This window comes from Candoia aspera, chromosome 10 (genome assembly GCF_035149785.1).
Source record: "Candoia aspera isolate rCanAsp1 chromosome 10, rCanAsp1.hap2, whole genome shotgun sequence".
Classification (NCBI taxonomy): Eukaryota; Metazoa; Chordata; class Lepidosauria; order Squamata; family Boidae; genus Candoia; species Candoia aspera.
Genome location: NC_086162.1, coordinates 26902180 through 26924902, shown reverse-complemented (window position 1 = coordinate 26924902; position 22723 = coordinate 26902180). Strand labels below are relative to the sequence as shown.

The 22723-nt window shown below is 57.3% G+C and overlaps 4 protein-coding genes across 5 annotated transcripts; 2 read left to right on the top strand and 2 right to left on the bottom strand.

Moving 5' to 3' along the window:
* Positions 1–1776: 1776 nt before the first annotated feature.
* Positions 1777–5924, bottom strand: PPP1R14A (protein phosphatase 1 regulatory inhibitor subunit 14A). Of its 2 annotated transcripts, XM_063312322.1 has the most exons (4): positions 5605–5924; positions 3729–3809; positions 2959–2991; positions 1777–2354 (listed from the first exon to the last, which is right to left on the bottom strand). In XM_063312322.1, the coding sequence occupies exons 1-4, from the start codon at positions 5821–5823 to the stop codon at positions 2232–2234; spliced, it is 456 nt and encodes a 151-aa protein (XP_063168392.1). In that variant the 5' UTR covers positions 5824–5924; the 3' UTR covers positions 1777–2231. The 2 variants fall into 2 exon arrangements, with proteins under 2 accessions (XP_063168392.1, XP_063168391.1); XM_063312321.1 differs by lacking the exon at positions 2959–2991 and having other exon boundaries at positions 1778–2354; positions 5605–5920.
* Positions 5925–7386: 1462 nt separating this feature from the next.
* SPINT2 (serine peptidase inhibitor, Kunitz type 2) lies at positions 7387–14869 on the top strand. The gene is made up of 7 exons (XM_063312320.1): positions 7387–7671; positions 10742–10906; positions 11471–11518; positions 11955–12014; positions 12095–12265; positions 12522–12596; positions 13077–14869. The coding sequence occupies exons 1-7, from the start codon at positions 7416–7418 to the stop codon at positions 13241–13243; spliced, it is 942 nt and encodes a 313-aa protein (XP_063168390.1). The 5' UTR covers positions 7387–7415; the 3' UTR covers positions 13244–14869.
* A 523-nt stretch (positions 14870–15392) lies between these two features.
* On the bottom strand, positions 15393–17355 carry YIF1B (Yip1 interacting factor homolog B, membrane trafficking protein). The gene is made up of 8 exons (XM_063312637.1): positions 17306–17355; positions 16871–17066; positions 16692–16796; positions 16526–16604; positions 16385–16442; positions 16136–16291; positions 15951–16044; positions 15393–15808 (listed from the first exon to the last, which is right to left on the bottom strand). Exons 1-8 carry the CDS (start codon positions 17353–17355, stop codon positions 15656–15658), a joined length of 891 nt encoding a protein of 296 aa, XP_063168707.1. The 3' UTR covers positions 15393–15655.
* A 1621-nt stretch (positions 17356–18976) lies between these two features.
* Positions 18977–22677, top strand: LOC134503363 (potassium channel subfamily K member 6-like). Its single transcript, XM_063312151.1, has 3 exons — positions 18977–19384; positions 21516–21911; positions 22175–22677. The coding sequence occupies exons 1-3, from the start codon at positions 18979–18981 to the stop codon at positions 22405–22407; spliced, it is 1035 nt and encodes a 344-aa protein (XP_063168221.1). The 5' UTR covers positions 18977–18978; the 3' UTR covers positions 22408–22677.
* Positions 22678–22723: the final 46 nt, after the last annotated feature.

The window sequence follows — 22723 nt, the reverse complement described above, 5'->3', positions numbered from 1 at the left end:
CTCAACATAATCTAATTGTATTCAGATGCTCTACCCTTTAAAATAAGCATTAATTCACTTCACTATAAAACAAGAAAATGTAAAAGATGATGAAGTGGGTTAGTTCAATGCTTCATTTTAGGACCAACATTATATAAGGGTTGGGATAATATTCAAGTTTCAGTGCTTTGTGTTAAGAATTAACTGTCCAGTTTTGGTTTCTTTTTGGGAGACTGTTGCAACATATGTAAGTAGATGGCTGGGTAAATGTTTTCAAGTTATCTGTGTCAATGTTATTTTGAACTATATTACAAAACTGTGGAACCTGACCATTTCCAAGGAATATGCTGGCTGCAGGGAATAGCCAAGAGAATTATATGGAGAGATTGGAAAAGTGCTATTACCCTAAATAGCAAAGCCTGGATTCAGGAAATGTGTCATTTATCCATTTTGAAAAGGCTCTTTTTCTCTTTTTGTTAATACTATGTCATAATCAATTCATTGAACATTACTGTTTTGATTTGTTTTCGTATGCTGTTTTTTGTGTATTTCTCTTTTAAAATTGCAATAAGAATTTTTCTAAAAAAGAGTAGGAGGAGGAACAACTGAGGAAAAGTCATTCACCAGAGCAGTCTGTGAAAAGGACACCCCACCCCCCAGAAACCAAACAGGACTCCCTCTCCTGGACTTGTCTGGCACTCCCCTCCATGCCAAGCCTTCCTGGTGAAAAGGGTGGCTGCTCCTTCTTGGCAGGGTGCTGCGGGCATCTCTAGGCTGTGGGCAGGCAGCAAGGGCCTAGCCGAGCTGGCTGTTCCCCCCACCCCCCGCAGCTGCAGCCACCCAGGGCTCCGGCAAGTCCCTCCCCCTTCCAGCCTTTGCCTGTTCCCAAATAAGGGCACAAGCTTCAGGGCTTGTGAGAGGAGGGAGGCAGCCTGGTCCCTATTTCCCTTTCCCCTGGGGAAAGGCTCAAAGAGATGAGGTCTGTAAGCATCCTCCCTCCCGGGGGGGGGGGGGGGGGAAAGATCCCTGTGCTTCCACAGGCCTGAAGTAGCTGGTACAGACTGACTCGCAGAGGCTCAGTAATGGCGAGAGGTGGGGGGGGGAGGGAGCATGTGGGAAGCCATATGCGCACAGGCATCGGTAGGCCTGGGTGAAGCTGTTCCGGTGCCTGGATGTTCTCGTAAGATAACCGTCTTCCATGCTGCTGGGAACCAAAATGCTGCACAGAGAACTGGGTTGGTTTCATTGCCCTCAGGCCCAGTTGCAGGCAGGTGAGTGGAGCGGCTGGGACCCTCACCCACTCTCCGACATGGACATGCAGATCTCCATGGAGAGCTGAGAGCAGGCAAGGAAGAAGTGCAAACTTCTGCTGGGCTTGGCTGGAGGTCTGCCAATTATTCCCAGCCAGAGCAGCTGAGAGCCTAGAATATGACAAGCCCCCTCTCTGTCCCGGCTGGGGGGGAGAGGCAGGAGGACTTCAAAGCTCAGGGCCACCTTTCTGATTGAAGTTGATCTGATACCTGGGAGTTTCCTCCGAACACGGAAAGGCTAGCTGGGATCACAGCTGTGAACACAGTACAGCCTGCTGCCCTCACATCACCCTAGGCTAAAATGCATCTGGCTGGGTGGTGGGTTTGCAAAAGAAGCAGTTCCTGAGCTTCCATGGGCCCTGGACAATCAGGCAGGCTTTGCCCAGCGTGCTCAGCCAGAGAAATCATAGCCCGACATGCTGTGGATTCCCAGAGTCTAGACTGGCCTGTTCAGCGCAAGAGTGTGCAAGGGTGTGCAAATACAACTACAGTTTCTGGTTATGCCCAAACCAGGCCACAAAGAATCCAGAGAGTGGCCAGAGTTTCAAAGGGGGCAAACCCTGTCCTGAGGTTTCCACCAGTAGCCAGGTTATTTTCCATGAAGGTCCCAGTCATGAGCTCCCATCTCCTCCCACCCCTCTTTGGCACAGGCAGTAGTTGAACGTCTGGGGGAGAGAGCACTTTATTGCAGGAGGGGGCCATAGCAGAGGCCAACATCCACTGTACAGAGATTTACCCAGAGGGGAGGGACCCTTAAGAATATCGCTGAAAAGGGGCCGGGGCATGGCTGGAGAGGTGACCATCCCTGCAGGTAGGTTGGCTGGGGGTGGAGGCGGCTGAAATCAGGGCCCCGCAGTCAGTGCAACCAGTCCATCCTAGTGGAGGCAGGGGTATGGCAGCAAGTTCCTCTAGCAGCTCAGCCTTCTCTGCAGCTCCCCAGCTTCACTGCCGCTTTGGGACTTCGACACCCTGCTCCACGTTCCTCTGGCTGCTGGGACTTGTCCGGCGGAGGACATGTTCTGTTCGGAGGCCTCTCAGCTTCTCCAGCAGCTCTCTGGTGAAGTCCTGGGGGGGGGGGGGGAGGAGGAGGAGGGTGAGTCCTACCATCCCTCTCCAGTAAGGCAGAGAAGAGGTCTGAGACTGGGGGAAACTCAAGCAGGAAAGATATCTCCTTCCAATAATGACTCCCAGGATCAGTGTAAGAGCAACCAGCTAGTTCAAGGCCTGCTCTGGCATCAGGCCCGCAACTAGGGTCTGTGTCACACGGGGCAAACATGGATTCCATGCCCATTTTGGCACACACCCCCACAGTGCAGCGCCCGGGGCACATGCCCCACTTGCCCCCACCCCCACCCCCCAGTTGCAGCCCTGTCTGGCATGACTAATTCCTGGGGCTGGAACTCCAGATACTGCAAGGGAGCATCCTTAGGGAGCCATGGGCTGGGAAGAGGGCCAGGGCGCCCACGGGATGAAAGGGAGTATTCCAGGGGGACAAAGGACACATTACCATAATTCTTCTACTGAATGTCAGAAAGCAACTATTACACCGTGGGCTGGAAGTGTGCCGTCTCTTGGGAAGAGCACGTCCCACCCCCTTTGCAGGCACATATGTTCCATCGGACCCGGATAAAAGCCAGCGATTGCCGGTGCTCAGAAAGTGGACACCCACCTCTGTGTTGTTGTGGCAAGACTCCAGGGTGCCCTAGAAAGAAATTACAGTGAGGAACAGCCCCAAAGGACGGGGGCACAGTATTTCTTGTGTTTGGCCCCTGTAATTTCCAGCCTGGTCCTCAGCGCCAGTCTTGAAGCAAACTAGGAAAATCTCTCCTCCTGACTCAGTAACAGTCCCTGGGCCCAGAACTAATTCACAGCCTTCTCTTTTGCCGTGAATGGTTGGATGGCTGGTTCTCTTTCCTTATCCTATCTGCACCCTAATTTGTATTTATTGCAAAACAGCATGTAGCTGTGATAATTCCACATTAGGTACATTTACTTATTAATACACAGCACAGGACGAGATGAGTGATACGCATCATTCTCGGTGCCCAGAAATTAACACCAGCGTTTTGGCACTTTCGTGAATGTTTAGGCTCAGTGTGTTTGATAATTTGCTCACCGGCCGGCCCTGGAAATGACCTCGACCCCTTAGAACAGCCAACTTTCTCAGGATTAGTGTACGGCAGAGCCCTCTTTCTGCTTAAGAGCCCACTTACGACTGAGAGTCTTCACCGGCGTTAGAGCCCACCGATCACCTTGTTGCTTGCTCTGTTGTAATGCTGCAACTGGTGGGCCCTGCTGATTTTATAAACTCAAATCTGTCAAGCCCAACTGTCCTCCTCCTCCCTTCCCTGCCTGCTGGCAGGTCCTCAGAAGCACATGGTGCCTATTCCGGGCTCCTGCCTCCGAGTCAGCAGGCCTAATAATGTGAAGGAAGCTCACGTGCAATTTCTTGGCCCTCTCTTCATCTGTGTCCATCTCCAGGAGATCGTCAATATTGACTTCGTCTGGCATCTCATCTTCCTGCCACAAAACCAAAAGGGTCAGGCTATAGGGCTCTTGTAACCAGCTCCATGGCAGCACTGTGACTCTCAGGAAGTGGACAAAAATTGTAAGTGTGAGATATGAAGTCTCACAAGAGGAAGGCTTTTTTACAGTATCCCAGGTTCTGTGACTTCTGCAACTCTTCTGTAATAGCATGCATCTGGTGTGACCGAGCCTGCATTTCAACACCCAGGCCAACTTGCATCTCTCTTGTTATGCAGGAGATGCACACATACACACCCCACATCCCACAGAGACTTAGCTGCTGCTTTTCCTCCAAATACAGGTAACCCTGGCAGCATAAGTACCCTTACGCAGCTGATCCTGTTCTGCCTACCGCTAGAGAAGTGATTGGTCCCGCTGGAAGAGCCTGGCTCCATCTGCCCCCACTTCCTCTGCAACTTCTCCATTAGTGTGCAGCAGGAAGGGGAACAGTTGCAGCTCGGCTGTCCCCTTGTACCAAGCAGCCCCTGGATCTGAGCATCACCTGAGCACTACTTTCCAGCCCGGGGCTTGTTTCCCCCCAGCAGGCCTGGCCTGCCAGCTGAGCTTCTTCCCGCCCAGACTCCCTGGGGAGGTCAAAAAGCAACCCAGATGGTAACTCGCTCCTTTCATGGGAGGATCGGAGATATCTCTTTTATCACCCCCACCCCCACCCCAGGAGGCGGAGAAGCATGATGCATTCCTCCCGCCTCCAAAGACCAATGGCCCTTCTCTACCAGCTCAGCTTCCATTTCTTCCTGTGAACCGCAGCAAGGCTGGCCTCACTTTTCAAAGCAAAGATCCCTTTTTGTATGGTAGGGTAAGAAAGAACCTTCCCCCAAGGGTAGTCCCACGGAGCTTGGCAGACAGCAGCCCACCAGGAGCTTGGGACTGCAGCTCCCACCATCTCAGCCTGCAGTGATGGAAGCAGATGTCCAGGACTTCTGAAGTCCTCCTCAGCCTTGCCTGCTCCAGGGCTAGGTCAGAGACCAGACAGCGTGCCAAGCTATCTGCTGAGGTTTCTGAATTTGCCCTCAAGACCCGGGGAAAGCCTGACTCCCACACCAGGACCCAAGTATCTGGTCCCTGGAAAGACCGGTGAATAGTGTGGGTAGGAGGCAAGAGTTGGGGCCGGCTGCAGAGCCCGTAGTCCATCCTAATCCTGCAGCACGGCTTCCCCTCCGGCTGGTCTGAGCACCGGGCAGCCGCGATAAGTCTGTTTCGCCTGGCCCGGAGCCACCACAAGCTTCAATCTCTTTAGCTTTAAAATCGCGCCCAGCAAAACCGGCAGCAAGGCGCTCCATAGTGCTCTATTTAAGGCTGAACTAAGACCACCTCCCAAAAGGACCGCGAGCTCCCGGGCGCGTTTCCCCGCTTTCCTCTCCCGCCACAGCTGAAGCGCCGTCCTGACCGTCTCCCATCCTCGCCTCTCAACTGGGGCGCCCCCCGCAGCAGATGTGCCTCCCGATAAAGCAGATTGCTCCCGGAGCCCCCGAGGAGCAGCGCCTGCAGCGATACAAGCAGCTGGGCGGGAGGAAGGGGCGGGGGTCCCAAAGAGCCCCATCGTTAACCCCGTCGTGGCCTTGAGGAACCGCACGGAGTCCAGCGTTGAAGGCCAGCGGGCCGGGCGCTCTTCCAGCAGCCCCAGGAAGGCGAGCGAGGCGGCATCTGAGAGCCTTTGGCTACAAGGATTCCGCTATCCCAGGCGGACCGGTCTGGACGGGACTGGCGGCCTACGCGCGTCCCCCCTAAACGACGTGATGACTCCCGCCCAGCCCAGTGTCCCCCTCACCCGTCCCCGGTACAGCTCCTCCAGGCGGCCGTCAATCCACTTTTCCGTGTCAAGGCGCCGCTGCAGTTCCCGTCGGTCATACTTCACAGTGACCCGCGCTTGGCGCCTCTGGATGCCTGGGCTGGATGTCCCTTCTGCGCGGTTCCCTCCGGGAGAGAGGCCGGCAGAGCGGGCTGGCGACGAACGCCCCAAGCGCCTCCCCACCCGATCCGCTGCCATCGCTCGTTCCGCCAGCTGGACGGGGCGTCCGCCCCCTTACTGCCCCTTATAGCAGCCAAGGGCGGAGCTCTAGGTTCCAGCCCCTCCCTCGGGGTGGTGCGGGGGGGGGGGCGTCCCGCTTCGGTGGCAGAGGGCTGCTGCCTCGGCAGGGGCCCGCCGGTCTCCCTGTTGTCCCAGGGGTCACCTGCCGCTCTTGCGGGCCTCCCTGAGAGATGGAGGCGTGAGGTCTAGCTTTGGCAGGCGGGAACCGAGCGACCTTGCGCCTCCCTTTTCCAGAGCTGATCTTTCTGTGCTGCCGCTGCCGCTGCCGCTGCCGCGAAGTGGCCTCTGAAACTCCCTAACCCTAAAGTCGTTAAGTCGTGTCCGACTCTTCGTGACCGGGTTCCAATTACATTACAGCAATTAGTGGTCGATCGGCCGCTTCCCCCTCATCTGCGCTTTGATCGGAGATGTTCTTAACATTTTCGGAAGTAACTCCAGTTTCCGAGAGTTTGGGCCTGGCATTGCATCAGCTGTTAGGCCCCCCACCCTTTCAATGTGTTGTCAGCGGGGCCCCTCTCCCTTAGGCGCTTGCCTTCCAAAGGCGAGTGTCGCCGAACTACCTGCGATTCACGCCCCCGGTCCCATCTCTGGGAAAAGCCGGTGGTTTGGTCCTTCGAGTTCTTGGCGCCAGGCAGAGCCGGAGCGGAGTCTCAAACCACGCCGCCCCGCTTGGGCCGTTTGATTCGACTCAAAAGCTGAGAAGGGAACGCTGCTGCAGTGCTGCCGGGGAGGCTTAATCTCTGCGCGGTTTCGGCCCTGGCGGGATGCAAAGCGATCCCCTTCCTTCTAGACTGCCGTCCCGCCCCGCCTGGGCAGTTCCACCATAGCCAAGTCATTATGCAAGTGCCATTCATCGAAACGAGCCTCCCCCCACTTCCAAAGTGGTATGACTTCTTCAGGAAGCCTCCCAGCAGTGGGGGCTCACGCAAGCGAAGGCCTCCCAGACCGCGCCGCGCTTCTAACACAGAGCGGCTTTCCCAGCAGGAAAGGGGCACTGAGTTGCAGGACTCCCCCAACCCCCGCATCGGGAGGGAGGGAGGGAGAAGGGAAAGGGTGGATGGACAGAAAGACAGAAGGAAGGAAGGAGGGGAGTGAGAGAGAAAAGAACAGAGAGAAAGAAGGAGAGGAAGGAAGGAAGGAAAGGATGGATGGATGGATGAACAGAAAGAGGAGGGAGAGCAGAGAGAGAGGGACAACGAGAGAGAGGAAGGCAGGAAGGAAACGGGGTTCTGCTACCACTCCGCTGTCAGTACGAATCCCAGCACGCTTTGCCAGGAGCCTCTTTCCAAGGCCAGGGGATGGAAGCTGGCGGAGGAGAAACGGAAAGTGGATGAGGCTTCCCACAGAAGCCATCTCAGAACCAGACAATATGCGAGGGCGCTGTGCGTAGTCAGGAGGAACCGGGAGCAGTGGTCCAGACGATAGCCCTGCCCCGAGTGCGCCTGCTCAAACTTGCGCCTTTACCCTGCAGGTTTCTCCATCCGGGACTTTCCTACCTTTCAACCGGCGTGGGGGGGGGGCACCAGTACCACGTGATTGGCCCGCACCCTATGCAGAATAGGTGGGCGTGGACTACCCGCCTTCCAGACAGGTGCGATAGCGATAGGCGAGGGTTCTCTGGTTGTGACGTCGGCCCCCTGGATTGGCGTCCGGAGAGCGATGGGCGTGGCTCACCTGCGGGGTCCAGCGGCCGTTGTGGCCCAGCGGGCAGCTTTGTCCGGGAGGGCGGTGCGATGAGGCAGGAGAAGAGTCTGGCACTGTTGGTCACGTTGGCGGCTGCGCTGGCGGCCGCAGAGTCGCTACCAGGTAAGAGAGCGCGTCCCGGTGCTGCTCCCCTGCCCCGGCCTCGAGGAAGAGTCGTTCTGCCCGTTCCTTCTTGCGGTGGCCAGCCTTCGTTGCGGATCGTCGGGTGGGTTCCTGCGCTGCGTCCCGGGCCTGTTGGGGCCTGCTCTGCCAGCGCCCATCCCTCCCTTGGGCGCTCCGCCAGGTTTCTCTGGTGCGCAGGCTGGTCTTGAACGTGCCCTTCCCACAGAGATCGGCCGCGCTGTGGGGCGCCATGGAGTGGGGGGAGGCGGTGCCTTAACCCCCACCCCCGGACTTTTTCCTGCCCCCGTGTCGGATGTCCTAAGTCCTGGGGGGAGGGAAGGGAAGAGAAAGCCAAGCCAAGCCTCTTCCACCCCCACTTCCCACCTTTCCCCAGCCCGTTTGGCTGCAGTGTCTGGGAGTTAAGGGCTTCTCCGAGGAGCAGCTCCCACTGTTCCTTTCTGCCTCCGCGGCCCCACCCCACCCCGTGCCTGGCTGGAGGGGCGCCAGCCTGGCAGTTCCACTGGGCTAGATCCGCCCCCATCCAGAGGCACAGTCTAGAGGGACTGCCACCTTGCCTTACTGTGGTGGTGGTGTTGCCTCCTCCACCTTTGTCCTTCTGCTCTGCTGCGGGGTGGGCATTGTCGGAGTGACAGGCCCAGTTCCGGCCTGGCTCAGGAGGAAATGGCAGCCTCTCACCAGGCCTCTCTAGTGACATCAGGCAGCCTGAGAGAGGCACTCAGGCTGGTGTGCTTTGCAATGTTGTCCTGGGGGCCAAGGAGGTTGAATCCCCCGCTGAGAACAGGAGAGTGTCTCCAGGGAGGTCTTCCTTCATTGTGGAGAAAGGGGGATCTGCAGCTGGAACTGCTGCCTCCTCCACAGGGTTGGGGGCACAAGAAGGCATCTTTCTGGGCTGGAGCCAACTGGGGAGGTGCCCTTCTGGTGAACTCCCACGGATGGGATGTTTGGTGAAACCTGATCATGCGGGATGGGCCAACCAGCCCTGAACCAGTTAAGCCTGTTAGGGTGGGGTCACCCTAGCAATTTGTGCCTGAGTCACCCAGCTAGAGTGATCCTTTGCTGGGGGAAGCTGGTGCCATGTGGACTTCGATAAGAAAATGCTCCTGCCACCTGCATCCAGCCTCTGGGCCTACTGACATCACTTCTACCCACTTAAACCAGCCAAGTGGGTTGCTTTCAGTTGCCTCTTCTACAAGGTCATTGTGGCCACAGGCCATACCCCCTTAGCTGAACTTGGTGTGTTGAGAAGGGGGAAGCAAGGGAGCAGAATTCTCCCCCTGATTGCTGATGGTCCTCCCTGTGCTTTCTCTTTCTGAGAGGTTGGAGCTGCAGGAGGTTTTGGGTGGGCCAGTCTGCTGGCTCCTTGACAGCAGCAACCTGGATGGGATCCTTGGGGCCACACACATTGTGCAAGGGAAGTGCAGAGCTAAGGGCTTCCTTTTCTGAAGCTCACAATCTGCCCAAATTGTTCCTGCACAAGATCCCCAATTCTGTTCATCTGAAATGCAGCAGGCCTTGTAAAATTCCATTAAGGTCAGTCAAAGACTGGAAGATCTTATAGCCATATTTTGAACTTCAGTACTGTACGTCTGAAGCTTCAAACTCAGTCCAATTCAGGGAGCTTTCAAATTAGTACGAGGTAGATTTGGACGCTTTCCAAATTGGGGTCTGACCTAAAACTTGTGAAGTTACAAACAGAACTTTTGTAGGCATCTCACTGTGAAGAGGAAAAGCCTTGTAGTGAACAATAGATCCCATGGCAGGCAACATCTATTGCTGAATAAGATTCCCCTGTGCTCTCAAAAGATGTTTCACTTTAAGACCTCATTTGTACCAGAGCGCTCTCCCCCTTCTTTCCAGGTGCATATGTTACCTTTACCCATTTTTGCCCTTGGAAGTTGCTCTGCCTGCAGATTTTATTTCTGTGCAAAAGCTAGCTAGGGAATTCCCACCTCATTTCCTAGGAATCTGCCCAGTCACTTTGTTTGTAAACTTGAGACTCAGACCACAGAAATGGTGTGTTTGTAGGACATCAGTGGTGGTGGTAGGGGCAGTCTAGAATATTTCCGGAGGAGATGCATTTGAATGTGGCCTGCCTCTGAGCCTTCCTTCTCTCGAAAGAAAAGGATGCTAGCCCTTCCCACCCCCCAGAACTATACAATGGAAAATGTGGCCACAACAGGTTGCTGGAAAATCTAAACTGGGTCAGCTGCAACTGTGGATGCAGGTGGTATAATGACCACAGGGGGTGGTATTGGTGGTTGAAATCCTGTGGGATTTGCTAATGCTGTGGGGGAGGGAGGTGATCCAGGGCTGCAGCCTGCCGCTTCCTTTCCTTTCCTTAGCAGTATTTGCTGGTGGGCATGCTGGCTTTCCTGGTGATGGAACCCAGAGTCTTAGTGAGCTGTGGTTTTCCCACCCTGCCCCCAGGCTTGACCCCCACAACAGTAGCTGTTTCTGGCAAATAAGTTATTTTCCACTCACCCTGCAACAAATGGTCACATGCACAGACAAGGAGCACTTTCTCTTTCCTTCCACTAGAGCAGTGAAAGAGTTTCCTACAATTAACTCGAGGAGGAGGGAAATACTTTAAATCCTCAACAACAGAATAAAAATGTAGGACAATTATTCAACATGCTCGCAGAGAAATGTTCTTCAGTAATGCCAATCTCACAAATAAATGAAGTGTACATTTGCAGAAAAGTTTCTGAGTTTCTGAGTTTTGGTTACTAGTCCGCCAAGTAAATTGTTAAGTCAAGCTGACTTGCCTAGGGAGAGGCATCTCTGGCTTTATCTCTACAAAATCAACCCTGTGAGGTAGAGGGGACCGTAGACCCCACTTGCCCAGCCTTTGCAGGCCGGTTGGGGGGGGGGCAGTGCCCCGCACTCTTGGAGCCCCAAGCTGCTTTGCTGGGAAGCAGCTAGGAGCTGAGGTGCCCCCAGTGCTATCAGAAACTCACCTGGGGAACAATATTGGCACTATGGAGGTTCCCTCCTTGGCAACCTGCCCCTCCAAGGCTGCCGCCTTCCACACACTTCTCTCTGCTTTCAGACCAATGCCGCTCACCCAAGAGGGTGGGCCCATGTCGGGCGTCCTTCCATCGGTGGTGGTACAATGCCACTAGTCAAATGTGCCAGGAATTCATTTTTGGGGGTTGCAAAGGCAATGCCAACAACTTCTTCTCAGAAAAGGAATGCTTCCAGACATGTGCCACAGGTGAGCATATCACAGAGTTGCCAGAGGGAATTTGGGGGACAGCATTCGGGTGCTCTCTGTGGATGCAGGCTTGCTGCTGCTTCTGCAACTCTTTCCTCTGTTCCTGTGCCTGGGACCACCTACTGGGGCACGTGGCTCCTGCTGGCTGTCTCCCCTCCATGCATCTGGGCTCACACGGTGCCCAAATGCTCAGCCTTGCAAGCTGGCAGCTGGCTGCATTTCTTCCTCCTCCAAATTGATAGTGACCTGTGCAAGGAGTGGGAGTCCCCAGAACCTGGAATCCTCAGTTGGTTCCTGGCCTGTGATCTGCTTTAGGTCTCCAGCAGGAAGGCAGCTTAAAATACGTAATATTCTGAAAGGGAGCCAATTTCTCTCTGGAGCAGCAGCCAAACAAAGGCTGAGTGTTCAGAGGTCTTCTCAAGGGATCCTATCCAAGGCTTCTTGGTTCTCCCTCTGGGCAAGAGTGGCCTAAAGGGGAGAGTGCCAGGCCAAGCCTCTCAGTGGATCTGCCTTCAGAAGACCCCAGCTCTCTGTGTCTGATGCTGGAACTCTCTTGGCTTTCAGGTGGAGGTGCAGAGGCAACTGTGGTACCCAGTGGGCCAGCCACTGAAGGTAAGGTTCCTGTGTTAGGGGTGGGGCCTGGAGCAGCTCCTCCCCAGGCTCACGTGGGCTGGAGTACCCCAGAATATGCAGCCCCTTCACCCCTTAACGCTGCCTCCATGGCAAATTCTTTGCAAGGGGCTTTTCTGCCTGCCTTCTCTGCAACCTCCAAAGCCTGAGATCTTTTGAGGTCTTGCTGCAAGTTACATCTTACCCACTGCTTGAAAATGGCTACCTTTTCAGGAGTGGGGCATACGGGCCAGTTAACCAGAAATGCCAGGGCCTCTAGGACCTTGGATGTGCAGGTGAGGGGCTTCAAAAACTGGAAGTGGTCCCAGCCTGGAAGGGGGGAGTGCCTGGGAAGAGTTGGGAGCTGGCTTTTGCCAGATCGGTCAAGAGCTACCGTTGGTCTTCAGCCTCTGGCTAACAGCTCTACGTTCCTCCCCAGTGGCTGCATCGAGAGCTGGTCATCACCAGGAGCTCGGCGACAACAGGCCTGGCTTCAGAGGTAAGAAGGCGCCCGCCTTTCCCAGGCCCGGGACTGCCCTTCTCCCTTCTCTAAGGCAAGAACGATTGCTTTCCCCTCAGAATTCTGCGCTGCGCCTCGGGTGGTGGGTCCCTGCCGTGCCTCCATCCAGCGCTGGTACTTTGACGTGGAGACACGGATGTGCAAGGCGTTCATCTACGGCGGCTGCCATGGCAACAAGAACAACTATCTCTTTGTGCAGCACTGCTGGAGGCAGTGCACAGGCAATCGAGGTAACACCAGTCACTGTCCTCCATCACCTTGCCCTCTTTTCCCTGGAGCAGCCCGCCATTCTCCCACCCCACTTCCCATGACCCAAACTGGCTGAGGAAAGCCCGTGTTCCCCGCGGGACAACAGCAGCCAAAAGGCTGGCCTGGACTCCCATCCTGGCCTCACCAAGCTCTGATTGGCCCTGCCAACTTGCTCTGCTGGGGTGGCGACAACCGTCTGGCTTCCTGCCACTTCTCTTTGTCTTCTTCGACTTTCAGAGATAACTGAGGACACGGAAGAGGCAGGAGCACCTGCTCACCTCCCGTCGGAGCCCTTTGGCCTCTCCACCAGAGGTGTGTGGCTCGTCTTCAGCTGAGGGTGCTGAGTCCACCTGAGGGGGGAGGGGAGTCAATGCCATGCCTCCACACTGAGCCAGTTCAACTGCGGAGGGGGGGCTTGGATTTCTGGGGTGCCTCAGCAGGTTTCTCTTGGTGCTGCTGGTGCAACAGCTCCGCAGCTGCGAGCTCTTTGTGGTTCTCCCAAGGAGGGAAGGGCGTGCGTGTGGTGGAACGGGTGTGTGTGCATAGACTGTTTGTTGTTGTGCCACGGCTGCTTCCATGGAGGGAACCCTATCCGTTGCACATCCCCTTTCTGTCAAGCACTCCTGTTTTTTGGCTATGTGGAGAATTGGCAGCACTTGGGTTGGCAAGTCCTCAGTCTGGAAGAGTAGACCAAAGCTGCACCGGTTGCCATGCCAACCCAGTAGGCAGCTGAAAGGAAAGCCCCTCTCCTGCTCTGCTCCTTCTGAGGCTTCACCTCTTTCTCCTCCACAGCTGCGGTCCTTGCAGTTCTTCTGACCATCCTGGTTGCCATCCTGCTGGGGGCAATGGCAGTTTTCTTTGTCAAGATCTGCCGGAAGAACCTGGAGCTGTCTGTGGGGACAGTGTGGAGCACCCTGGACGACAAGGAATACTTGATGAGCAATGCCTACACGCTTTGAGAGAGCTGCCAGCACTCTCAGGAACATGCCAGGAACCACAGCAGCATGTAAATATGAGCACAGATGGCCCTGCCTCGCCTTGCCTCTGCAGGAATACACTTGGGTCATGCCTCTTCCCCAGCCCGCTTGGTTCACCACAGGCTTCCCAGTGCGGCAGAGGGTGGCACCATCCATCCTCTTCTCCCACCTCCACAGGAGACCTGGAGAGGACCTGTGGATGGTGCCGTCCTGCTCTTCAGAGCCAGAAGTGACTCACCACCTGGCCCACAGCCCTACCTTGACTTCCCTCTGGGCAAAGGCATTTCACCTCATCCTGCCCCCCACTGGGGTCCTCCAGAGGCATTGTGCAGCAACCCCCGCCCCCAGGCCTCAGCCAGGGCAGCCAATGGCTGGAGCCCTGGGAGATGTTGATCGGGGGTGGGGGTGCAGCTGTGTCCTGCATGTGATGGTTCTGTTGGGGAAGGAAGGGGCCAGGACCACTGAGACACTCTCTCCCCAGGAAGAAATGCTTTGGGAATATTCACATCTCCACCCCACATGCGCTTCCCTGGGATCCACCCAGTGCCTCTGAGAGACCCCGAGGTGCCACTTCCCTCTCTTGAGCTGAGGAGGACTAACCACTTTGGTGTGTTTTGGGGGACAGGTGAAGCAGTCAGCATGAAGCAGCCCCTCTTGTGGACTGTGAGTCTTGCCTGAGACCAGGGCTTTCCGCAGCAGCTTCCCTAAGCACCTTGCCAAATCCCATCCCCAGGAGACGCCGGTGGGTAGCCCCAAGCATCACAAGCAGGGCTAAGCCAGTGTAGCAGCCAAAGGGTACAAGGGCCCCCAACATAGGGGCCCAGAAGGAGAACAGCAAGGTGCAAAGACTCCATCTAACAGCCTGCCTGCCCCCCACCCCGTCTCCTGCAGTTCCTACCAGACCAGCAGCTCTTGGGGGGGTGGGCAGTGAGGGGCCTTGGGCACCCCTTAGTTCACCGCTCAGCATGCCTTAAGCTCTTCTCCAGAAAGTCCATTGATTCCTCCTCTGGAACAGAACCTCTTCCTTTCCCTGGGGAGGCTGCCCCGTCTTGCTCATCAGCTTTCCAGCCCCCATTCTTCTAGAGATTAGATGCAACAAGTTGCAGTTGTTGAGGCTCAGCAATTGGCTGGCGTGCACCTTTCTGCCTGAAGCCCAACAGACTGAGAGGCAGCCAGCTTTCAACTCGCAGACCAAATTCCCATTCCTCTGCCTTTGCAAGGAAGCACAGGGAGTAGTCGCAGGGGTATCCTTCAAGTGCTCCCTCTCCCCTCCCTCCCTCCCAGGCACTGAGGCAACTGAGGGCCTTGATTGCACCTTTAGGAAAAACAGCCACCTCATGCTTCAGCTCTGCTGTGGCTCTGCCAAGAGTGTCAGAAAGACTGTTTCAGCCTGCATGACAGAACTTTACCCAGTTGTGGAGCTGGCCCCAGCAGACCCCCCCCCCCCGAAAAGTAGCTGCAGAGGCATCTCACTGAGGAAGGTTTAAGTGGGTTTTTATACTTTTTTAAAACAAATCAAAACTTGATTGTATTAAATCTCTTTAGGGACTCTTCTTTTAATTGTGTTTTTAGTAATGAAGGGGCTCTGAATAAAATGGAGTAACTAAGCTTTTTCTGTGCAGCAAATGCTTCAGTGTTGCAGGGGCTGTTTGGCAGGTGGTATGGCTGCAGCAGCGGCCCTGGGAGGCATCGAAGGACGGTGGCAGCGGTTGGAAGTCTTTGTCCTGCCCAACTTATGCTGCCTTTTGCCCATTTAGCACAGGCTGGCGCTCCCTGGACTCTTTCCCTGGCTGAAATTAACAGGCGCCCACATTAAATCCTGCTCGCCTGCAACCCAGCCACTTCTCTTCCCCATTTCCACACACAGCCCCAGGTTGCAGAAGGCAGAACCAAGCCACCTGCCCAGAGCCTTTCCAGGGCCTCTCTTCTGCCCGCACGTTGCAGGGCAGGCCCACCACTTGGGCAGTTCAGCGTGGAGGAAGCACTGCTGCTTGGCTGCTGGGGTTGGGGAAGAAGGGGCAGGCGGGACGCAGAAAGCACTGGCACTCTTTTCCACGTTTTATTTTATGACAAGCAAAGCCTGGAAATCCATGGTCCTGAAGAGACCAAGCACCATCCATGGGAACTGGGCAGGGAAGAGCAGGACAAGCAGGCTTCTTGAGCCAAATCAAGATCGGAGTGGAGCAAAGTGCCAGTTCCCCTTCCAAAGTAAGGCTGGAGGATCTGAATCATGGCCACAAGAAACCCATTTTCCCTGCTCTGCCTTGTCTGCACACACACAGCTGTTCTGCCACGCATGTGCACAAACCCCAGGCAGCTTGGCTAGATGGGACAGAGGCCAAAGGGGGAGTGCGCTGGGGGCACAGGGCACAAACTAGCTGCCTGAACAACGCATCAGTGGATGAGGTGAAACGTGAGCCAGTACATCTGGAGGGGCTGCAGCCCAGCCACAGCCACAGTCAGGTACATGCGCAGTTGGCTCTGGGCATCCCGCCTCAGCACCCCTTCAGCTGCTTCGGACAGGATCTTCAGGCGCAGCGTGCGGATCTAAGAAAGGAGGACAGGCAAGGAGAGACAGCCACGCTAGGAAAAACCAGCCTGGGCGGGAGGCCGAGTACCCAAAAAGGTCGAGGGAAAGGCCGCCCATCTCCCCTCGGGCGAGCCCAGCATGGCAGCCTCTCCCTCTCACCATGAAGACGAAGACTGTGACACAGCACCAGCCGAGCAGCGCGTAATAACCAGTCTTCCCAAAAACCAGCCCCGCCAGGAGGCCCAAGATCATGCTGGCAAGGACAAAAAGACAGGAAGGGTCAGCCCACCATCTGGTCTGTTCCACCACCCCACCCCCGATGCACGTGGTCCTGAGGTCCTCACCCAACGTATTTGTAGCCCGAGAAGGCGACCAGGTCAATGGGGGTCAGGCCTGTGTTGATCGCCACAAGGTAGAGGCCGAGGAGGACGGCCAGCACCTCCACGATGAGCCAGGCCAGGGCTGAGCTCGCCAGCAAGCCCAGGAGGTCTGGGGAGAACCTACACAGTGGGCAGCAGTGAGGGTTGGGGAAGGGTCAACAGCAGTGGGGGCAGAGGGAGGGTCCCCTGGGCTCTGCCCTCCGGTGGTCTCACCGATTCTGTGTCCCAAGCGCCAGCCCCGCCACCAGCAGGTAGGTGATGAAGGCCATGACTGCAGAGGAAAAAGAGGAGGAGGAAGGGGGCAGCTATTGTCCCCGCACCCGGGTAAGGCCCCACCCCCACCCCAGGCCCTACCTGGAATGTAGAGGTCTGGGGCGTTGACGTCGAAGCGGGGCGCCACGGGGGTGTTCTGCTGGTAGCGCACCTGCCAGTCCTGCTGAGACAGACAGACAAAGACAGGCGGGCGGACGGAGACCGGAGGGCCCCCTGTCGCCCCGAGCCCCCCGCCCGCCGCGCTCACCTGGTGCCCGAAAGGGAAGAGAAGCAGCGCCAGCTTGTGCCCCACGTACAGCGTGTCCACCGCGAAGTAGTACTTCAGGCGGGTCAGAGGGACCAGGCGGTCGATCTGCGGGGCAGACAGGCGTCAGCAGGGGCGGGGGGCGCGGCGCTCTGCACATGCTCGGCGGCGCGGGCACTCACGTGGCGGTCCACCAGCGCCTTCCCCTGCGAGGCCAGGTTGCTCCCGTACGCCGCGGCCAGGCTGGAGACCGGGTCCGGCAGCGGGGGCGCCCCGGCCGCGGCGGCGCTCGTGTCCTCGAAGAGCCGCGGCGGGCAGGCGGCGGCGGCGGGCAGGCGGCGCTTGGGCAGCGCTGCGAAGGGAAAGGCGGCCGGCCATCAGGCGGCGCGGAGACCCCTGGCCCCGGCCCCGCGCGCGGCCCGTCGCGACACCCACCCGCGCGCGCGGCCCCTCCGACCGGGGCGCCCTCCATTGCGGGGCGCGGCTGTGGGCGGGGTTCCTTCCAGCAGCGCTCGTCCGGCGCGCCGCCCGCGGCCAATCGGAGGCCGGGCGCGCGGGACACGTGACGGCGCCGGCGCCGCGGAGAGGCGGGCCGCGGTTGCCAAGAGCCCTCCTACGTCTCCGGGACATCTGCCCCGCCGCCCATGGGGAATGGCAGTGACGTCATTGCGCGCAAAGCCTCCCAGCCCGGGCAAAAACCGCAAAGTGGTCAAGAGTCATTCTAGATTTGGGTGCCCTAGAAATTTAATGAATAAGTAATAGGCCCCATATCAGGCCTTCCATGGCAGAGCAGAGCCATCGCTCAAGTCAAGCCGATGTATCGCCAGGGTGGGCTGCCCCTAATGCAGCATGGCAGCAGCTTCTCTCCTCCCTGGTAGCACAGTCCAGACCAGAGTTTTGTCCCCAGTTTGCAGGTGGCCATCTTCTGGTTTCACATTCTGTGCAGAACATGCTGAGCCACTGAATGGCCATTTGGCTGATGCTCTTGGCTAGGCTGTCATGTGACCCAGCCACTGTGCTGACCAGCTATTACTTGGGGGGCAGCCTTCTTCCATGGCCGGGTAGGGCCCCAAGGTGGTGGCTACAAGGGGCTGCTGCTCCTTCTGATTCTCAGGTGACTGGCCGTGCTGGGGACAGCTTTGCTTTGTTTTCTGCAAGAAGCCCTTGTTAATGGGGAGCGCGCTGCATCAACAGTCCTGAGGGTGCCTGTGTGTTTCAGGAAGAGGGTTCACTTTCAGCTTGTTTGGTGGGGACATATTGGGCTGCTTAAGTGGCAACAGGCAAGCACAGAGAGACATGGTTTCCTTTGCACAAGTCAGGTGGAACTGGGGTACCTGAACCTCTGGAGCAAGCACTCTCCAGGCCACACATGTTGTCCATGTACACGTTGACATGCAAACACTCTGGAAAATGAAAGTGATTGTTGGCAACTGATGGAGCTGCTGCTTTGCTTCACTTTTGCTCCCCGCCCCAGCTGCCCTTGCAGAGGAGCCTTTTTCTCTGCCTGGCTGCTCTTCCAGGCAATCAACTGCAGGCCAGGATACAGTCGCTGTTCTCCCTGGGATCCTCATCACCCCCCACCCCATCTTGTCCCTCTCAGGCTTTCTTGCAAGCAAGCCTCTCACCTCTTCCCCAGTTCCTGTTGTTTTCGCACAACTTGCTTCCTGCCAAGAGCACACCCACAGTCCAGAGAGTGAGAGTGGAGCGAGGGAAATGTCTCCCTCCTCAAGTCCTCTGGAGGGGACTAGCAAGCCGGTTTTTTTCTGCTAGCCTTTTATAGTCCTCCGTCATTCTGGGAGGTGGCCAGGGCCAGGGCCAGGGCCAGGGCGGGACAGGAGAAGGGCAGCTGTAAAGCACAACCTGTGCCTGTCTCAGGCTTTGGGCCAGGAGTCTCCTGCCTGGTGCCCACCATGCCTGCCTTCTCCAAAGCTGCAGATCCTTTCCTGCTGGGGCATGGGGTGGCACAGCGAGCTCCAGCTTTCTGGGTTGGAGATGCCAAGGTCAGTGTCTGGGTGGATAGTGGGGATGAAGCCTTAATCTGTTGGCTGGGTCAGGGGAAGGTACTCCAGGCTCCAGGAGACACTGGAAGTGTCCCTGAGCACATACCCAATGCTGAGCACAGGATCCACTCACCCGGAGGAAGGGGTGAAGTTGGTGGAACGGCTCAGCTAGCTGCTCAGCCAGCCCAGCATCCGCCTGCCAGGTGCAACTCGAGGCAGTCCTGGCTCCGCCCGATGGGAGGGGCCTGGCCGCCGCCCAAGAGGCTGGGCCGCTGTGTCGCTGGGCCGCGATGAGGTGGGGCGGGCACCGGCTTCGCTTCTCCAAGCGTCTCCTTGTTCTTCCGCTCCGTTTGCCGTGGCTGGCTCTTTGCTCTGCCGTCGGGGCCATGAGGCGCGGCGCGGTGCTGGCGGCCTTCGCGCTGGCCTACACGTGCTACCTGCTGTTCGGAGCGCTGATCATCTCAGCCGTCGAGCGACCCTACGAGAGCCAGCTGAGGGCCAAGCTGCGGGACCTTAAGAGCAACTTCCTGCGCAGCAGCCCCTGCCTGTCCGAGGCCGCGCTGGAGCGTTTCCTGAGCGCCGTCCTGAGCGCCAACCGCCACTCCGCAGCCCTCCTGCGGAATGGCTCGGCTGCCCCGTCCAACTGGGACTTCGCCTCTGCCTTCTTCTTCGCCAGCACGCTGATCACCACCGTGGGTGAGTCAGTGCCGGCCGCACTTCTTTGGTGAAAGGCGGCCGCGTTCTCCTCCACTTTCCGCGGGTGATTCCGGACGCAGGGGGCGTGGAAGGGCCGGGCTGGGTCGCGACAACCGAGCACCTAGAAAGGTGGCGACGTCGGGAAGGGCGCGGTTCAGCGGGCCTCCGGCCGAGACCCACCCACCCCCAGCTCTCGGGCACGGCCTCTTTTACCCGGTTCGACGTGGCGCCGTATCTCAGTCCTCTGCGGACCTGATCTTGACGAACTCCTGGTGCAGGTGAGCAGCCGGGGCTGTTGGGACGCTGCTGCTCGCTTCCTGGTCTTCGGCTGGTGCCCGGTGGGTGCGGTTGAGGGCCGAAGCAGCGCGCAGGGAGGGGGGATTAAGTGCGGTCGCTGGCTCTGCGTAAGGGCCGGGCCGTCGGTGCGGTTCTCTGCCGGTAGAGTCTGGCCAGCTATGGACCCTGCAGCCCGCTTCTGACCGGAAGGGTGTGGACCGAGCTGCCAGGGGTTAGCTGAGTGCCCGGGGCTGCATCCTCCTACCCCGCTCGGGCGTTCAGGACTCCAGGCAAGCCGCGCTATCGAGCGCCTTTCAGGCCCGTTTGGCTGCGTGAGCTGGTAGCAACCCACCGGCTCTGCCCTTGACCTTGCCCGGCGGCGGCTGGCTCGGGAACCGGCCTCCGTTGCGAGCATCAGGCGGCTATTGAAGCCGCGGGCGGGCCGCAGGCCTGATTTCAGCGAGGGCTCCTCTGCCTCGGCGGGCTGCAGGGACCAGAACAGGCTTCTTCCTTAACCGCCTTCGGGAGGGCGTCTGCCACAGGGGAGAAAGGCCTGAGCTTAAAGAAAGAGAGCTCTGCCACGTTTATGCGTGCGGTGCGAGGAGGACGAGAGGTTCCAGCGGCTTCTGGGCTTCCAGCCGCTTGTCTTCTGCGGTAAACCAGGACGGAGCAGCAGGGAGAAAGCCGCTGGGCTCAGCGGCTGCACTGCTGCGGGTCGCCCCCTGCCCTTGATATTGCTTTGTTGCCGATGGCCCAGGTGCTCTGTAAAACAGGCTGCAGCGATCCACTGGCAGTGAGAGATGATTTCTTGGCTTTTTTGCCCATTGCCAGTGATAAAATCTCATGTCCCAGTATTTTTAATCTAACAGCAGATACATTCACAGAGGCGGGTCCTGCAAAATTTTATTAACTCAGTTACATGAATATTGCACAAATCTGTCGTGTGGAATGCATTTGAAGATGTCCTTGCGATTACAGAACCTACAAAGGTGGGCAAAAACGAAACAACAGCTAATCCCCTCCCCTACCTCTTTCTGGAGAGAGGGAGGATGAAAAGCAGGTGCTGTGGGTAGACGCTGAGCTCCATCAGCCATCCTTGGCTTATGGGGCAGGTGTGCCCGCTTTTCCTCAGAGGAAGGTCCCTAGCCCTGAGCACCAGTGTTCTCTTGCCACACAGAACGATGGAACACCCCGCCCAGAAAGAAACCACTGCCGTTTTGGATTGGGCCCAGACACAAGTTAACTGGCTAGTTCTTCCAGGAGGGAGAGAGTGTGCCACCCCCTGTAAGCATGCAGCTCAGGCTGCGGTGAATTTATCCTTTAGGACATCCGGTAGAGCCATCAAGCTGCTGGAAATGTAGCAGCTTTGGGAGGGGGAAGCAGGGTAAATCCAATGCCTTGACTAAATCAGGATGGATCAAGCACCTAGAACATCCAGAGTCTAGTAAAGCCCAGACCTCAATAGATTTTTTCTGAAAGCCCAAGTCAACCTTGACAGCGAGAATAGGGCAATCAGCACTCACCCCGTTAGAGTTGTGCCCGGATTGTACCACCTGCCCCGCGGTGCCGGTTAAGACAGGTGGAAAGCGTTTCCCGCCAACTGCTCCAATGCGTCTAATTCTTCTCCTGGGGTGTAGACGTCTACTTAAGCCCCTACTTGTCAGACAGCTGGTTGATTGGGAGGTGTGACAGTTGCCTTAATTCCACCTGTCTGACAAGTAGGGGCTTGGGTCCACAGAGGGACGCCCAGCTCTCTGCTCTTGACCCCACAGGAATCGGCCCCAGCGGCTGCAGGGGTGGGGCCGCAGCACAGTCTGGGTTCCTCTGCTGGTGCTCACCCTTCCCTCCTCCCCAGGCTACGGTTATACTACACCTCTCTCGGACGCTGGCAAAGCCTTCTGCATCTTCTACGCAGTGGTGGGCATCCCCTTCACCATGCTGGTGCTGACAGCCACCGTGCAGCGCCTTGTGGGCACCTTCACCTCTGGGCCTCTGGAGTACCTGGCCTTGCGTTGGGGCTCCCAACAGTGGGTCCTGTCGTGTGGGCACCTGCTGGTGCTGATGGGCCTGGTCTTGGCGACCTTCTTCTTAGTGCCTGCTGCAATCTTCAGCTCCCTGGAAGAATCCTGGAGCTTCCTGGATGCTTTCTACTTCTGCTTCATCTCCCTCTGCACCATCGGCCTGGGAGATTATGTCCCTGGGGAGCAGCCCGGGCAACGCCTTCGCCCCCTCTACAAGATCTCTGTCACAGGTCAGCAGCGTTGTGCCCCGGGGGAGCGAGCAGCAAGGCCAGCAGCAGGAGAGCACCCAGATGGGGAAGGCCAAGCCAATCAAGCACTGTCATTACTTTGAAAGGGAGGCTGGTGCTGGGCACCCCAGGCCTGCCACCACACATGGGAAACTGTTGGTCCCCTTAAGCTGGGTCTCAGCCAGATGGAGGGAGGAGGAATTCAGGAAGGGCCCCTCGTCTCCCCCACACCTTCCCCTTGCTCACGCTCCCACTGCTCCTTCCAGTTTACCTGCTGCTGGGGCTGATGGCCATGCTGCTGATACTCCAGACCTTCCAAAAGCTGGCGGACCTGCACAGCCTCTCTGACCTGATCTTCTTGCCCCGGGACCAGCCTCCCGAAGAGCACCAGAGTATCCTAGAGCAACACAGCCCTCCCTCTGAGCCAGGGCAGGTGGAGAAATTGCCTGTGCATCTCCGGCCAGGGGGGCAAGCGCATTATTCCTCCATTAACAGATAGCAAGGAGCAGGAAGGTGAAAGCTGGGGCCAGCCCACAAGGAAGACTTGCTGCTCTCCTCTTCATGAAGCTTCTGTCCTTCCTGACCTGGGAAATGAGGCTGCTGGACAGTCAATTCATTCTGAGCAGAGGGATGGGAACGCCAGCTGCTGTCAGACCAGAAGAAGAGTGTCTTGATATTCTTCTGGCTCCTGCCTTTGGATTGGCTTGTTGTGGGGATTTTATTTAAAAAGCATAGATAAAAAGGCTGGAACTTCCAGGCACTTAACTCTGCCCAGTGACATGTACTTTTATAATTGCCCAGGTATCCTCCCTCCC

Bases quoted from the DNA above. Each gene is read 5' to 3' on its own strand.
- PPP1R14A (XM_063312322.1), bottom strand. From the start codon at position 5,823: ATGGCAGCGGATCGGGTGGGGAGGCGCTTGGGGCGTTCGTCGCCAGCC. The intron at 2,992-3,728 runs GTGAGCTTCCTT...ATTTCTTTCTAG, and splicing joins AGAGGGCCAAGAAATTGCAC to GGCACCCTGGAGTCTTGCCA. The intron at 2,355-2,958 runs GTGGGTGTCCAC...CCCCCCCCCCAG, and splicing joins CTTGCCACAACAACACAGAG to GACTTCACCAGAGAGCTGCT.
- SPINT2 (XM_063312320.1), top strand. From the start codon at position 7,416: ATGCAGAATAGGTGGGCGTGGACTACCCGCCTTCCAGACAGGTGCGAT. The intron at 7,672-10,741 runs GTAAGAGAGCGC...CTCTGCTTTCAG, and splicing joins GGCCGCAGAGTCGCTACCAG to ACCAATGCCGCTCACCCAAG. The intron at 12,597-13,076 runs GTGTGTGGCTCG...TCTCCTCCACAG, and splicing joins CTTTGGCCTCTCCACCAGAG to CTGCGGTCCTTGCAGTTCTT.
- YIF1B (XM_063312637.1), bottom strand. From the start codon at position 17,355: ATGACGTCACTGCCATTCCCCATGGGCGGCGGGGCAGATGTCCCGGAG. The intron at 16,605-16,691 runs GTGAGCGCGGCG...CTGTCTCAGCAG, and splicing joins TCTTCCCTTTCGGGCACCAG to GACTGGCAGGTGCGCTACCA. The intron at 16,443-16,525 runs GTAGGGCCTGGG...TTTCCTCTGCAG, and splicing joins CCCAGACCTCTACATTCCAG to TCATGGCCTTCATCACCTAC.
- LOC134503363 (XM_063312151.1), top strand. From the start codon at position 18,979: ATGAGGTGGGGCGGGCACCGGCTTCGCTTCTCCAAGCGTCTCCTTGTT. The intron at 19,385-21,515 runs GTGAGTCAGTGC...CCTCCTCCCCAG, and splicing joins CACGCTGATCACCACCGTGG to GCTACGGTTATACTACACCT. The intron at 21,912-22,174 runs GTCAGCAGCGTT...TGCTCCTTCCAG, and splicing joins CTACAAGATCTCTGTCACAG to TTTACCTGCTGCTGGGGCTG.